General features: G+C 40.4%; 2 protein-coding genes and 1 non-coding gene across 3 annotated transcripts; 1 reads left to right on the top strand and 2 right to left on the bottom strand.

The window, feature by feature from the left end:
* Positions 1–1,183: 1,183 nt before the first annotated feature.
* On the bottom strand, positions 1,184–7,726 carry mep1a.1 (meprin A, alpha (PABA peptide hydrolase), tandem duplicate 1). The gene is made up of 13 exons (XM_023269219.3): positions 7,614–7,726; positions 7,509–7,533; positions 7,379–7,423; positions 7,216–7,256; positions 6,940–7,015; positions 6,666–6,783; positions 5,333–5,508; positions 5,006–5,227; positions 4,657–4,803; positions 4,332–4,547; positions 2,721–3,185; positions 1,611–1,784; positions 1,184–1,521 (listed from the first exon to the last, which is right to left on the bottom strand). The coding sequence occupies exons 1-13, from the start codon at positions 7,671–7,673 to the stop codon at positions 1,472–1,474; spliced, it is 1,815 nt and encodes a 604-aa protein (XP_023124987.1). The 5' UTR covers positions 7,674–7,726; the 3' UTR covers positions 1,184–1,471.
* Positions 7,727–9,934: 2,208 nt separating this feature from the next.
* trnas-gcu (transfer RNA serine (anticodon GCU)) lies at positions 9,935–10,017 on the top strand. Its single transcript has one exon. It is a non-coding gene; the product is annotated as a tRNA-Ser (tRNA).
* A 1,064-nt stretch (positions 10,018–11,081) lies between these two features.
* On the bottom strand, positions 11,082–14,613 carry LOC111567871 (protein FAM177A1). Its single transcript, XM_023269232.3, has 5 exons — positions 14,370–14,613; positions 14,052–14,216; positions 12,778–12,832; positions 12,597–12,691; positions 11,082–11,533 (listed from the first exon to the last, which is right to left on the bottom strand). The coding sequence occupies exons 1-5, from the start codon at positions 14,388–14,390 to the stop codon at positions 11,318–11,320; spliced, it is 552 nt and encodes a 183-aa protein (XP_023125000.2). The 5' UTR covers positions 14,391–14,613; the 3' UTR covers positions 11,082–11,317.
* Positions 14,614–15,197: the final 584 nt, after the last annotated feature.

Genomic DNA, 15,197 nt, shown 5'->3' with positions numbered 1-15,197 from the left:
TGGATGGATGGATGGATGGATGGATGGTAGAACATCCACATTCATTCCAGCTCCCAGAGCTTTCCAGCAGAACATTGTGAATGTTATGAGCTCACTGTTTAATGCTGTGGATGATGGATGGAGATAGATGGACCATATGAGAAGGTGATGCCTCTAATCTTACTGTAATTATATCTGCTGAGTCATGATTAGTCGTTTGTTTTCAGACTGCTTCAAACAGCCCTCAATAGACACAGAAGCATACCTGTGTGAATAAATGAACAGGTTAACGGGTAAATGATGATTCAGATCTAGATGCTACTGTTTTAATAGTCTTTGTTTTAACCTGATCCCACTGGGAGCTTTATTCTTCTCACGTCTCTTTGTTTCCTTCAATTTTAGCTGTAAGAAACAGCTGTGAGGAGGACAGAGGAGAAGATATCGTGAGTGATGTGCAATTCTAATTGGAAAAATAACCAAAATTACCATTAGGGGCGCCCGTATGGCTCAACGTGTTGCGCGGGCGACCCATGTACAGGGCTGGTCCCCGACGCAGCGGCCCGGGTTCAATTCCCGCTCGCGGCCCTTTGCTGCATGTCTTCCCCTGACTCTTCTCCCCTGTCTCTCTCTCTCTCATTGCGCCTATCTAATAAAGCTGACAAAAAGGCCGAAAAAAATAAATAAATAAAAAATAACCATTAAATTCAGATATTTCATCAAAGTCACTTTATTTTTGATGTCTCATTCAAAATATCTGCTAAAGTAAAGAATCTGCACCAGATCCCATTAAAAAAACTGGACAAAAAAAAATCTGGGCATGACTCAAGAAGACAAGTATGAAAACAAATGAAAGCGTGTGAGAGGAAAATAAAAAATATGTGATAAATAAAATAGATTCATAATGGCTGAAGGCAGCGTTCAGAGCAGCAAGAAGTCAACAAGCTGCTGAAAGATATGACGGTTTTCTGCAAAGTTGTGTGAAAAACATAACATGAACACTTAAGTCCCAATTTTTTTATTCGGAAATGTACATATTAATTCAGTTAATTTTTTTTTAGTTCTAGAAATGGTTGTGTAGTTTCAATACAGATGCTGGACTACACACTGTAGAGAACAATGAACCGAAACTGAGTAAAAATCCTCCTGAAACTGGAGTTCAGGAATGAATAAACAAGAAACACATGGAATTACACAAACACAGGCCTGTTGATCAATAGTATGATTTAATAGATTTAATTTAAAGATTTTAATGCTAAACCACTTCAAATATGCACAAACATGTTTTACTCTTTATGTACAGAATTTATACCAAATATAAATCTACATTTTAATATTTTTGTTTAGTTGTGATTCCATCCTGTCTTCACCTTTACAGGTTTTTCTTGGCATCCAAAGCTGCGTTTGCTGCAAAAGAGGACATACTTCACAGAATTATTTGATATAATCTCCACAGGTGAGACGTGTCAGTGTGTAAAGTCCTACGTCCAGTTCGTTATTCCACCGGCGTAACGGGAACTTCAGTTTTGATCAGTGATGTTATATCTGTGGACAAACAAACAGTTATTTGTCATTTCTGCTTCAGAACTCCATCTGCAATCTCACATTTTCTCACACAAACATCGAACACCGACCCTCGAAGTCAATGAATATGATGAGGTCATCGTTCTTCAGGTAGTTGCGTCGCCGGAGGTCAAAGTGTTTGATGAAGTTCCTCCAGCCCCATGTTGGACCTCTGTAGCAGTCACATGAAGGGTCCAACGTCCCCACCTTGGACGGATTGTCCCAAAAATAATCTCCAGTTGATGCTAGAGGAAACAAAAGGACAGAACCACCATGACAACAAGGATCCCACTATTTGAAAGACATCATGTTGCTGAAAACTGGCCAAACTGCAGTTTTAGGATAGCATGGAGGCTAATGCTAACTCCCTGCCTGAAGTAAGTTAGTTAAGGATTGCTGACCCTGTAAAGACATTTAATCAATAAGAAACACAAAATACCATGAAATGCAACTTAGTAGGGCCAGCTATTAGCTTGGCTTAGCTTAGCATAAAGACGAGAATCAGTGGATAAAACTAGCTTGGAAGCTGTCTGAAGTTAGGCTAATGGAAAACTGTCCATACTATGAACTAAACTTGTCATTTTCGTGTATGCTAATTATGAAGGTAGAGCCAGCATTTACCTTAGCTTCGCCTAGCATAGCGGCTGGACGCAGGGGGAGCTAGGATGTTCCTGTCTAGAGTTAATAAGTTAACTTAAATACAGCCCCATAGATCAGTTAGTAAGATAACGATAAGATGAAGCTTCTGGTAGGTTGCATTCACACAGAACACACCACAAATGCTGCACGTGGCACAAATAAAGTCAGTGGATTGGCAGAAGTTTGCACCTTTAGCTGCAGATCAAGGATGATTCAAAGTACTACTGGTGATGAAACGGTCTGGGGAGGAATCAAAAGACTGATTTAAGTATTAAGTGGTGCCACAGACTCCTCTCCTATGTTTGGATGGACGTTTCAGTTTAACATAGATGATTTCTTTCATTCCTCTCTCAAACTATCACCTTTAAAATCCAGAATGTGAACAGTTCAGCCTCAACCCTAGAAACGTATCTGGATCGTAAGGATACAGAGATTGTCTTGAAGGTGTGTTGAGACAAATAAACTCAGATAAGCACAAATGGTCCTGTGTTTAATTCAGATTCATGCTCATTTGCATGTATTGTGTCCTGAAGAACACTTACTTAACATCTCGCTAGTGGTGAGACTGCGAGCAGAGGACATCCTCAGCTTGATGTTTGGGTCTTGGTCCATCACCACTAAGGTTGCTTGTCTGTTCACTGCTGGCCACTGCATCACCACATCATTCTCCCCACTGATCAGGTGGAAGTACAGCCCTGTGTAGTTCCCTGTGTAGTCAGTGTAGGTGGACCGAGGGATGACTCGAACACCGTAACCGTAGCCTTCAGGGCTGTAGAACCGAGGGCTGTCGATGTACGTATCGGTGGTGGCAGTTTCCATGATCTTGGAGAAGTTGGAGATCTTCCAGACGGCGTTGGGGCAGCGGGTCTCGGTCAGGCTGATGTCGTCAATGTAGATTCCACCGGTGGACGCCGTGGGGTCGCCACGCACAGCTTGGAAAGCATAGCGGAATTTCACTCCTACTTCCACTGAGACATGGGCAATCTTCCAGCTGTGGTCTGAATCCGCTGGAAACAATGAAAGGAACGAGATGAATGTTTATGGCACAGTTCTCTTTATGCTGAAGTCATATCTAACATAGTTTAAGTTACAGTTTGATATCTTAAACACCGTACTTGATTTTCATGCCAAGAGTTAGATAAGAAGATCAATACCACTTTTATCTGTTAATGAAGCATGAATTAGAGTCAGCAGGAGATTAGCTGAGCTTAGCATGTAAAGTAGAAGCAGGGGGGAAAGCTAGATAAGGCTACCTGGCTGGAAAAACAAACTGTTACCTTCAGGAACTCACGCTCCTACTAACCTCATAGTGTCATTTTTACATTTCTGTGTATGTCTGCTAATCATAGGAGCTTCAGTTTAAATGAATCTCTGGTAATTATGAGGCTAGAATCAGCAATTAGCATAGCTTAGCATAAAGACTGGAATCAGAGGGGAGTTAGCATGGCCCTGTCCTGTTAGTTAGCTAAGGTTAACTAGACCTGCAGAGACATGTATAACATGATCAACTAGAACTAGTCATGTTTGATTTTTTGTGCTGTGTTGTTGTTTGCTAATTATGATGCTAATGCTAGCCGTTAGTTTAACTCCATATAAAGACTGTTAGCATACTGGAGAACTAGCTTTGCCTTGTCCAGTGTTATTTAGAAAAGTTTAACTGATGCTGCAAAGCTGTAAAGAAAGTAACTGACAATACTATGAACTACGATTTGTTATTTTTACATTTTTGTGTGCAAATGCTAATTATTAAGCAAGAGCCAGGAATTAGCTTAGCTAGTAGAAGGACTAGAAGCAGAGGAACCACTGGTCTGACTGGGCTCAGTGGTTAAAATAAAGTTGTAGTTTAGTGGGAGCGACATGCTGGACCATAGAAAGCTAATCACCTGCTACTGTAGCTTCATATTTAGAATACAAATGACAAATCTAACAGGAAACAATGACGGTTCCAATCCTTTCACCACTGAGTGTAAAAGAGGCTAAATCTGTCTCACTCGCCTTAAAATAACTTGATTTGAGTATCTGCTTTCACGCAAATGTTAAAATGAGTATTTGCCTTGATGTAAAGTTGTTTGTTCAGACATTCGCTGGAAATTCCCAAGAACACTCCATGTAGCTCTGGTGGATTATGAAAAACATTCCCATTCAGTAAATACCGTAGAACGTCTGTATTTTCTTCATGCTGCGAACGCTGCCTGCTCCATCATCCATCTTGATCCATATCACCAGCCGGTCCTTGGGGCTTCCAGTCATTTTGTAGAAGAACTGCAGACATTTAATCTGCCTCTTGGGGTAGAGGGTTCGGGACTCCAGCAGAGCAGTCTCTTCAGGCCTCCCACTCATGGTGCTGAAGTGCATGAAGAACCCAGCATCTAGAAAATCGAGCAACATAAGACCATCTATAACAGCATGCACCTAGGTTTTTAAGTTTGTTCATCCTGCCTGGCTGTCCATCAGCAGAGGACATAGTTCATCTCTGACCTCTGCATCTTCCCAGGAGTGTGTGATCCTCTGAACCCTCGCTGGACTTGGTGTGGATCCAGTCGGCGTCGTCAGAGGAGGCCTGGATCATCCCACAGATACTGGGATACTCAAAGGCACACTGATCCAGCAGGGTTAGTGGTCCAGCTGGGGTGGAAGGTAAGATAGGATCTGGAGGTTTAGTACACTTTGACACTCCTGATTTCTATCTAATAACACTGCACTCTGTAGCCGTCAGTTAGCAGGAAGCAGGTCAACATTAGAAGTTTGGTCTAACCCTATCTCTACATACAGCAGTAGCAGGTCAATGTTAGAAGTTTGGTCTGACCCTAACCCTATCTCGACATACAGCAGTTGTACATCCGGTTCAGCCTGAGGACGTCCATGGCGCTGAAGTCCAGGTACTGGCCAATGATGTTGTAGAACTCTGGGATTTTGGTGGTGATGGTGGGGACGGATTCGTTCTTATTGAAGGAGAAGGGCCTGTAATGCATGACGGACTCGTAGTCGTAAGGCGTGTTTTGATCGGTGATGAAGTCGTCCTTGTATTTGTTGAAGTTATGCTCAAGTCCTGCAGGGATCCAGCATTCTTTAATCAACTCCTAATGTCATAATATGTGCTATAAATGTGCAGCAAGTCATCATTTATGTTTATTACTCCTGATAAAACATGTACCTGGTGTAACCTGTTCCAGCCAGATGTCCACATAGTCATCCCGGTCTGTGCGGGACTGTTCGTGGTAAAATCCCAGAGCGTGGAGTAACTCGTGTTCAATCACCGCCTTGTGGTCACAGCCGGACCCCAGAGACAGGATCTGACCATCCTGCTGGTCGCCAACGCTGGAGAAACACCTGAAATGGTAGAAGATGAGCCAAGAAAATGTGTTTTTACCCTGTTGACATGTCCACGTGGTGTTTTATGTCCTAGAAGACACATCATGAGTTAAACAGGCTCTCTAATGTCTGAGCTTTCTGACAGCCTGAGTTTTAAATCGTCACAAAGCTGAGGAACCAATCCTGTCAGCTTGCAGGATGTGGCTTTCTGTCTCATTCTGCTCCTTCAGAACCAGTTTCTGGTTTCAGTATCTAACATTTCAACTATCCATTATGCGTCTTAAAGCAGTTTTACAGTGTTTGAGCAGAGCTATAGATGAGCTGATGTGCTCGAGCTGCAGCAAGAAACAGAGGAATGGACATTTATAGATCAGCACTTTGTAATGAAGCACAGATGTCCAGTCTAAGCCATTTTAAGGCAGAGGGGGATTTTTTTTTTTAAGGGAGAAAAACTTTGAAATATGTAATTTTGATGCACAGACATACATTTTTAGGGGTTTAACTATTGACTGGAGCTTTTAATTTTTGATCCAAATTGCAAAACATTTCCATGCCAAATGAATACCTTTGTGCTTCTTTCAAACTCAAGGCACCAACACTATGAAACAAGACAAATTTAAAATCTCTGCAGCCCAGAATAGGGTTTGGACCAGAGCTCATTTCCTCAGGATTAACCTCTAATTACCCAACTATTTTCAAGTAGCACTGAATAGTACTTCTTGTGAGGAGTAAACTGATCTTTATATGTAAAATAATTGATGGATTTTCCCTTTAAGGGCCAGAAAAAGAGCTACACCCAAAATGTTATAATTTCCCCCCAAATAACAGCGCTTAACACAAAGATTCCTAGAATTTCTTGGTACACCGTAGGTACTGTAAGAGTTAAAGTAGATAAAAATGTTATTCCCATCATCAGATAACTGTGCTGTTGATTAATCTGAAACCAATAAAGTAAGACTTTGTAGATTTTAAGGGAAGAAATGTAAGTTTTTCTTTTACAAATTAGGCTTTAGTTCATTAGTTAGCTTCAGCTTTAATGCATGATTATGAATGAGATGAATGAAGAGATAATATGGATGTAGTTCATCCTGTTTCACTGGAAACTCTTTATTCTGCAGAAGCTAATAATGACATGTTGTGTAAATGCAGTAAACATATGAAATCTCCCACTGTACCCTCCTCTCTTTTCAAACTTGATGTAGGTCTTCTCTCCCTCATAAGGCTTGAAGTCGATGCAGGACTTGAGGCGATACATTTCAAACGCCTGGTGGACGCAGCCTTTAGCATTCAGGTCTGAGGGAAGGAAACAAGTTTCAAAGATTCATACGTTTTCATTCTTCAGAGAATCAGTTCTTGAATTTCTCTCAGGATTAATAAAGTATTTATCTATCTAACTCTGGTTTACACTTGATGTAATTTTAAAAAAGCATTCATGTTACAGAAACTCACCCAAATCATCCCCCAGAATGTAGGGGATGGGAAACTTCCATCTGTATGTTTTGTCTACCAGGGCATTCCTTCCTTTCTGCAGCATAAAGATATGGATACAAAAGATGTTTTTAAAAACTAAACACAGTGAGGTAATAGAGCTAATCAAGGTAATTAAAAGTACACATAACAATCATTTTATTATCTGGTAGTGATATTAAAGGCCAAGAGGAACCACAGCCACATAAATAAAACAACTGTTACAAAAAGGGAAATGCTGAAAGCATCTCCTCTTACAGGAAGTAAAATGTCCCCTTCAAGGAGGTTGGCATCTGAACCTGCAGCACAGGGAAAAGCAATTTAAAGCAATCAATAAATACTGAGTATTTTACATATTATTTCAGTCAGTGCAGCATCACTGCTTTGGTGTGTAGTTATGAAGTAATGAACTGTATCTCACCCAGGTTTAGAATCGGATTCTCATCTTCCCCATTCTCATAAACCTCTGTAAAACATAAAGACACATCTCTCAGTCTGTCTGCATCCATGACAATGTCTGTGTCCTCTCAGAAATAGTGTTTTTGACCTACCGTGTACTTCAAGAGAAACTGGGATCTGCACAAAAGAAACCAAGTGTAAGACACCATGCAGTTAAAGTCAATATTCCCCAGCATGTTAAATAAATTCCTACTTACAGCGTGTGACGTGGCCAGAACCAGCAGACCCACCAGGACCAGCACCTTCTCCATCATCATGCCGAGTGTCAGCAGGTAAATGCTGCTGCTGTGGTTTAAATGAGCACACTGACGGGTACGACCTTTAGAACTGGATGAGTTTATGTTGGCTGTAAAGAGTAACTGAAGGACTTTGACTTGGGATTGTTACTGATTGGTGGTGTTTTGTTGCGTGCACGTTGTTGTCTACACACTACCTGTGATCTGTTATCTGGCTGGAACATCTGATAGCTCTCCTAAATCAGCTGTAATTCAGCAACACAACAACAATTATCAAACCACACAAGCTCTAAGGCTTCTTTCTGCTTAGAGTTTGCAAGTTTTTTTTAACTTAGATTTTCTCCAGGTGTTTCAAATTACAAATATTTCAAATGTATGCATTTTAATTGGAGGCTGTAACGTTCATGGAAATGACTAGTGAACTTAATAAAAGTTTCTGGCATGCATTTTTTTTGTAAGTTATGGGAAAGTAAAGGAAGCTGCACGGTGGATCAGTGGATAGCACCATCGCCCGGTTCTTGTCCCGGCCTTCCTGGGACCTTTCTGCATGGAGTTTCCATGTTCTCCTGTACATGTGTGTGTTTTCTCCAAGTTCTCCAGCTTCCTCCCACAGTCCAGAAATATGCTGAGGTTCGCTGGTGATTCTAAATTACCCGTAGGTGTGAATGCGAGTGTGACTGTGTAGCCCTGTGATAGACTGTTACCTGTCCAGGTGTCCCCTGCCTTCACCCTCAGTCTGCTGGGATAGACTCCAGCCCCCCATGACCCTGATGAGGATTAAGTAATGGATAGATGGATGAATGAGCAATGGATGGATGAACTGGGCTGAGCTTTTTGTGGACCTTGAGACGAGGTAAAGGTTCAGCAGCACCAGTTCATGTTTATATTGGGTAGTAAAGGAGTCTGGTTCTGTATATAAAGATATAAATATGTCTTTATATACAGTCTATGGTTCTGGCTTTCCACTGATCTAATTCTACCACTAGATGACGACAGACACCAGGTTTCTGTAAACCTCTACCTGATGTCTGCTCAGAAAAGCAGTCCACAGATACTAGTGACCATATCATGGTTGTAGATTCATTATTTATCAAATGACAATATTTTTCCTTAACTGTACACAACATATAAAGGAGATTCTACAGCTGAACAGTATAAAACTATTCATCAATTATCACCATGAAGCTTTGACAGTTAATTATTTCCAAAAACGTAATGATTTACAACCAAGACAGAAGCAGAGTCAGGGCAATACAGTATAAATTTATTATAATGAATGAAATATTATCACAGTTATAGGTATCATTGAGCCCTGCGATGTACTGTTACCTGTCCAGGTGTCCCCTGCCTTCGCCCCAAGTCAGCTGAGATAGGCTCCAGCCCCCCCGTGACCCTATCTAGGATTGAGCGGTGTATAGATGATTGATGGATGGATGGATGTATTATTGAGCTGAATAGGAGTCACATTTAAATAGGTTAGAAGTCACTAATCCAGACAAACACTACAGAGAACACCATGTTGACTCAGCAGACATGGTTTTTAATGAGAAAAGTTCATCTACCGGAGAATAAATATCTCGAATGAATTCAGAATGAGAGCCTTAATGCAATAAAATCCATTTTATTTCCAACTGGTGCTTTAAATGAAGACAATTCCACCATAAACTAGTGCAGAAAAGAAGCAAACTGGTGACTAAAACTGCACCAGAATGCAGGACATTAAGTTCAGCAGACCCTCCAGTCTCCTGATGTTTAGTATTTGTTCAGGACAGAAACTCAGATCTGTCAGCAGATTAAGTCTTTATTATCCAGTTTATGTTCTCTAACATCCAGAATAACTGCAGTGATTGAGGCTAACTGTTAGCTTTAACATCCTGGATAAAGGTAGTTCAACAACTTTCAGCTTCTTTTCACCTGAACTACTTTCTACTCAGATATCTGACATGTCTTCAGAACGGAGGATGGGACGCAAACGACAGTGAGTAAATGTTAAATATCACGTTTTTAAGTTTAAAAAAAAAAAAAAAAAAAAAAAAAAAAAGGTTTTCATGTAGTCGTAGCCAGTTTGGCATGTTAGCACATTAGCCCGTTAGCCCAGGTCAGCAGCTAGCTCACTGCTGCCCTAGCGAGGCTAACAGGCTAGAATCAGAGGTTATTTTGGATGTTTTCTTAGTTGAATATCGATCTGTGAAAACTATTCCAAACCAAATCCTAAAACCAGTCAGGGTGTTTAAGCAGTGAGTCTCTTGATATAGCTAATACTATATTGTTGTGCTAACGGCGACGAGGTGGCCGAGTGGTTAAGGCGATGGACTGCTAATCCATTGTGCTCTGCACGCGTCGGGTTCGAATCCCATCCTCGTCGGATCGTTTTCAGCATTTTTTTTTTCGAGTTTGTCCGACTAATCAAGGAAATATGTTGACTGCTTCTTGATTCCGTGAGTATTATATGTGTGTATTTATTTTAATGTGTCTTTTTGCTGTAAACAACAGCAACATGAATCCTGCTGCTGTCGTGTTTTTTTCAGCTTCTGGAGCTTTTCCCTTCAGCCGTAGAAGTGAACACTGAGGTGGTGTTAATCAACAGGAGTCTCGGTAAACTGGACGCTTTGAGCATCAAACACTTAAATTGCAGCCTTCTGGTGACTTTCGTGCAAACTTCTGTAACTTTTCAGCACCATCATTTTTGATATAAATGATGTCAGTTAAGGTGGAAATGTTCAGATGACTTTCTAGTTATTTTTTCAGCACCGGCTTTTAATATAAATGATGTCAGTTCGCTGTAGTTTTAAGGTGGAAACGTTCAGACGACTTTCTGGTGAATTTCTAGGCACCAGTTTTTGAATTTTCAGCTTCAGTGTTTGGTGAAAGTTTCCTCATTCATGTAAAGGAAAGAACAAACTTCAGGCAACAGGAGACAATTCTAAATAAAACAGAATATATTGTGATTATTGTGAACTAATGTGTGACTTTTCTGCTTTGATTTATGTTGGAAATGTGGTTGATATTGCTGCAGTCTGAGGTTGAAATGCTCAGATATGGAGATGACTGCTAATTTCTCTCATTATAGGATATAAAACACGATGTGGACATGTTAAATAAATAGAAACTTTCACTGGGGGATGTCTTACATCATGGTATAAAACAGAGCTGCAGTAGAACACTAGAACCAGAACCTTTTAGCCTTAAATTCCTGCATCTGAGGATTTATTTATTCACCTTTTTGTTCAAGTTTCAGGTGGAAATGCATTTATAAAAGGAAGAGGAAATTTCTCCTGTAGATTAACTTTGTATCAATCTTCTGTTTGGGGAGGAATTGTGCATTAAAGTCACTGTTAATAATTAGTTTTAATGAATTTATAACTTCCTGGACTTTAATAGCTCAGAATCAAACCTTTCTGTGTTGAAGGAAAACAAGTGAAAAGTGGAAAGGTTTTTGTATTTTCATGTTTTTATTGATGGAGACATATCTCCTGCACACCTCTACATTCATTACTGAGAATTTACTGAATTTGGTGAATTAAACGAATAAAACTGACACCAGTCACCACATAATGGAATCCTTCAGTTTTTCTCTCCTAGTATTTCTGAATCACTGCCACCATAATCACACATTATTTCACATTCTGCTGTCCTTCTTCTGTCTCATTCTGAGACAGGCTTTATTAATCCCCAGAGGGAAATGCTGTAATTCTGTAATTCCAGTAATCCTCATTTGTCTGATAGCCTCTGTTGTCACATCCTCTTAATCTCTGGGGATCAACAGGATGGTTTCCACCTCCGGTGGCTCCATAGCGACTCCCCTCCAGTCCTGGAGAGAGACGGATCGACTCTGAACGTTCCTGATTCCTGACCTCTTCTGGTCCTGGACTCGGCTGTTTCTGGGTTAAAGAAGAAATACAGATAATTAAATAAAAGGAGCTCCAGCATGTTTATCAGTAAACAATCAGGCAGTTGTAACCAGTGGCACCTGGTGGTCCTCCGCTGTCTGCCTCTGATTGGGGCAGGTAGTGATAAGGTCTGTCAGGTGAGCGGGCAGGTGCAGGTGATTTTCAGTGAGAGGCCAGACCGACATGAGGCGTCACCGCTAATTTGTGGTGAGATGCCTGTTATTCTATCTTTTAGGGGTCGTTTCTTAACAAATCTTAAGATGTGCCCTTTGAAATAGATGTTTTTTGGAATATTGCAATGTGACCGCTGTTTTATGGGGTGAGGAGCTCCTGCTGCGGCTGGGATGCGGTTTTAAAAAGCTGTTTATTAAATGGAGTTTTATGCAGCTTGGGCCTATTTAATTGTTCATTTCATTAATAAACTGTGTTTTTATTGTTTGTGTGTTTGCAGTGACGGTTCATCGAGGTTAAACTGTCTCCTGCTGCACTTTTTTTAGGGTTTTTGTTTGTAGGTTTTGTTAACTTTACCTAACTCGGCCTTGCAGGGCCGTACACTAAAAGACCTGGGTGCATTGTGTGAGAGCGGACTAACTTTTCTATTTTGTTAATTTTTTCTTTTGGGTTTGTTTCATTTCACTTCCTTATTTAGATCTAATTCAGACAATGATCAGCTTTGACCCAATTACTGTGAAACCCGACATAAAGTGTGATGTATTTAGGCCCATATAAATGTAATACAGTGCTAGTGGAGATGCAGTGACAGTTTAGAGTGCAGTGATTTGTTTTTCACCTTTGGTTCATTGGGCTCATATGTGATCGGGCTCAAGGGGAAAAGATTGGATTCTGTTCGGACAAGGGGATTGTGATCTTATAGTACTTGTATCATGAATAATAAATATTAATATTAACCATATATATTCCCAGTTGTCTGTTTTTCTGTAAAGCTTGACCGGTGGTGTCAGGTTTTACACAGTTTTAGGTCCTTTACGACCTAAAAATCCTACAAATGTGTGTAGATGACCCAGTACATAGTTGGAGTTCTGAACATCGTTACCTTCTGATCTCGGTGGAACTGATCTACAGCAAACTGGTATTTGGCTGCATTTAGTCCAAGAGCTCCAGCTAGTCTCTCCCCTAGGAAGTCACAGGCTGGTTTTAGAAACAGAAGAAGGTTAGTGAGACTTTGCTAAAACTCAGCCGAGTCTTCCTTTGTCTTTGTTTGTGACGTTACTCACCCAGCAGTGAAATCCTGCCGACTAGAATGACCACATTCCTGAAGGAGAACTTTGTCTGAAGGTAGAAAACACAAACATGAGCTAAAAAACTAGATGCAGGTTTTATATTTAGCTGAATTTCTACTGAATACTTCGTGGAAATGGTCGTTTGGAAGGTTGCTGCACAATTTAATGTGTTTTAAGAGACATAAAAGCTGAAATTCAGATAAAAAGTGAGATTTAGACCACATCTCTGAGAACATCTTATTATTCCACGTATAGAAATCATCTCAGACAGAAGGTGAGAATAATCTGAACCTCCAGCTCCACCGAGTTCACACTTTTCACTTTTCCAAATTAATTTACATGGAAAACCATCTTCCTCTGGTCTCTATTTGTTGCAGGTTAACAGGATTCACCTGGAAAATATGTTGATTCCAGGTTTCTGCAATTTTTCTAAAGTAAATAATAAATGAATTTCTATTTCTGGAAATTTTCCCAGAGATGTCCTAGAGTTCTCCTGGAATTTTCATGGACTTTTCCTAGAATTTTATGGGAATGTTCTGGGAATTTTATCTGAATGTTCCAGGAGTTCTATGGAAAATTCTGGTAAATTTATGGAACTTTTCCTGAAAATTTCTGGAAATTTTACTGGAAGTTATTCGAATAATGTTCTGGGATTTTGCAGAAATTTTCCAGGAATTTTCCAGGTATTTTCTGAGAGTTTTATGAATTTTTTTCCTGGAATTTTATATGGAAGATTTCCTTGAATTGTTCCTGAAATTTCATCATGGGATTACTGGAAAATTCTCATAAAATTACCATGAAATTTCAGGAAAATGTTCATAATATTCCAGGAAAAGTCTCATAGAATTCCTAAAAATTTCCACAAATTTCCCACGCATTTCCTCCAACAGGTTACCAGAATAAGGAGGTGGGTGTGGGGTGACCAGATGATTGGCTGCCAGTGGGACAGTTGGTCTGGAGCCCTGAAGAATAAAGCTATGTTTATATGTTTGGATCTAGATTTAGATGTTTGGATCTAGATTTAGATGTTTGGATTTAGATTTAGATGTTTGGATCTAGATTTAGATGTTTGGATCTAAATTTAGATGTTTGGATCTAGATTTAGATGTTTGGATCTAGATTTAGATGTTTGGATCTAAATTTAGATGTTTGGATCTAGATTTAGATGTTTGATCTCCTCACTGTCTAGTTTCTGCTTCATTTTCCTGAACAGGAATTCTCAGGAGTTTCACACTGAACATGAACATTCCACCTGACCAGATTCCCACCTTTTCTGCAGGTTTTTTGAAGGGAGTTCTGTTGAATGGCTGCTCTTCCTCCTCCTCCTCACTGTCTTCTAACGCCAGAGTTTCACCGCTGGAGAAGTGGATGATCTTCTTCTGCTTGGACCAGGAAGGACCTCCAAACTCTGTTTCCCGGAAGTGTTCTGGTGTCTGACAGGTTGGAAAACAGTAAAACGCCATCTTTACATCGGCTGTATGAGCAGAAAGTTTTCTTTTTCCTGTATGAGGAGCTCAAACAGCCGCTGAAGGTTCACTAACTGAACCCACACTGAGCTCTGTTTGCTTAATCTTTACAACACTCACTTCCTGGTGGCAGCGCTGCATTCTTCAGGTGGGAGAAGTCTTTCTGTAGACTTCTTTCAGGTTATAAAAGTCTTTGTGTAGACTTCTTTCAGGTGGTAGAAGTCTTTCTGTAGCGCTCCAGGTCCTTTCAGTCATTAGAGGTCCATCCACGCTGACTCAGCTTTGTGGAGAAAAACAGGATACAGGATCAGCGGTGAAACCTGAGAGAGCAAATACAGACGTACCTGATGAGAGGAAGTAGCAGGAGGCGGTCGCTGTTGTGGACTCACTCTGGTGGCTGAGGGGTTAGGGTTAGCTGGATAAACCCACATGATTCTAGCTGTCAGCTTGTATTTGATCTTTAAGTAGCCACAGAATCAGGTAAAATATGAATCTGCATGTTTTCTGATCATTTAGTTTAACTTACATCACACCTGAGGGAAAATGAAACCTAACAGACTTCTAGAGGTTGGACTCCAGCTTTACACGCTGGTGTTGGAAGATACAGAATTGATTACTTCACCAGGGAAGAATCATGTGATGATCAGCGTACCTTTGTCCGTTTGTCTGTCCGTCTGTAACATTACTCAAACACAGACTAACGGATTTGAATGAAATTTTCAGGGAAGGTCAGAGAAGACACAAGGACCAGAATAACGTCTTCAAGAATCTACTGTGCTTCTCTTGAAAGTTCTTGAAGACTTTCCACCTCTCTTGGATGAGAGGAGGAACGTCTTCAAGAACCTCCAGAGACGCCCAGTTGAACAATCCTGTTGTTTCTCTACACAACCGCCGATTTTCTTTCCTCTAAAATTCATATTTTTACTCTAAGTCCCATCAATTCCAGCC

The sequence above is a fragment of the Amphiprion ocellaris genome, chromosome 12 (assembly GCF_022539595.1).
Source record: "Amphiprion ocellaris isolate individual 3 ecotype Okinawa chromosome 12, ASM2253959v1, whole genome shotgun sequence".
In the NCBI taxonomy this organism is placed as follows: Eukaryota; Metazoa; Chordata; class Actinopteri; family Pomacentridae; genus Amphiprion; species Amphiprion ocellaris.
This window is presented reverse-complemented; position numbering and strand designations above follow the sequence as displayed.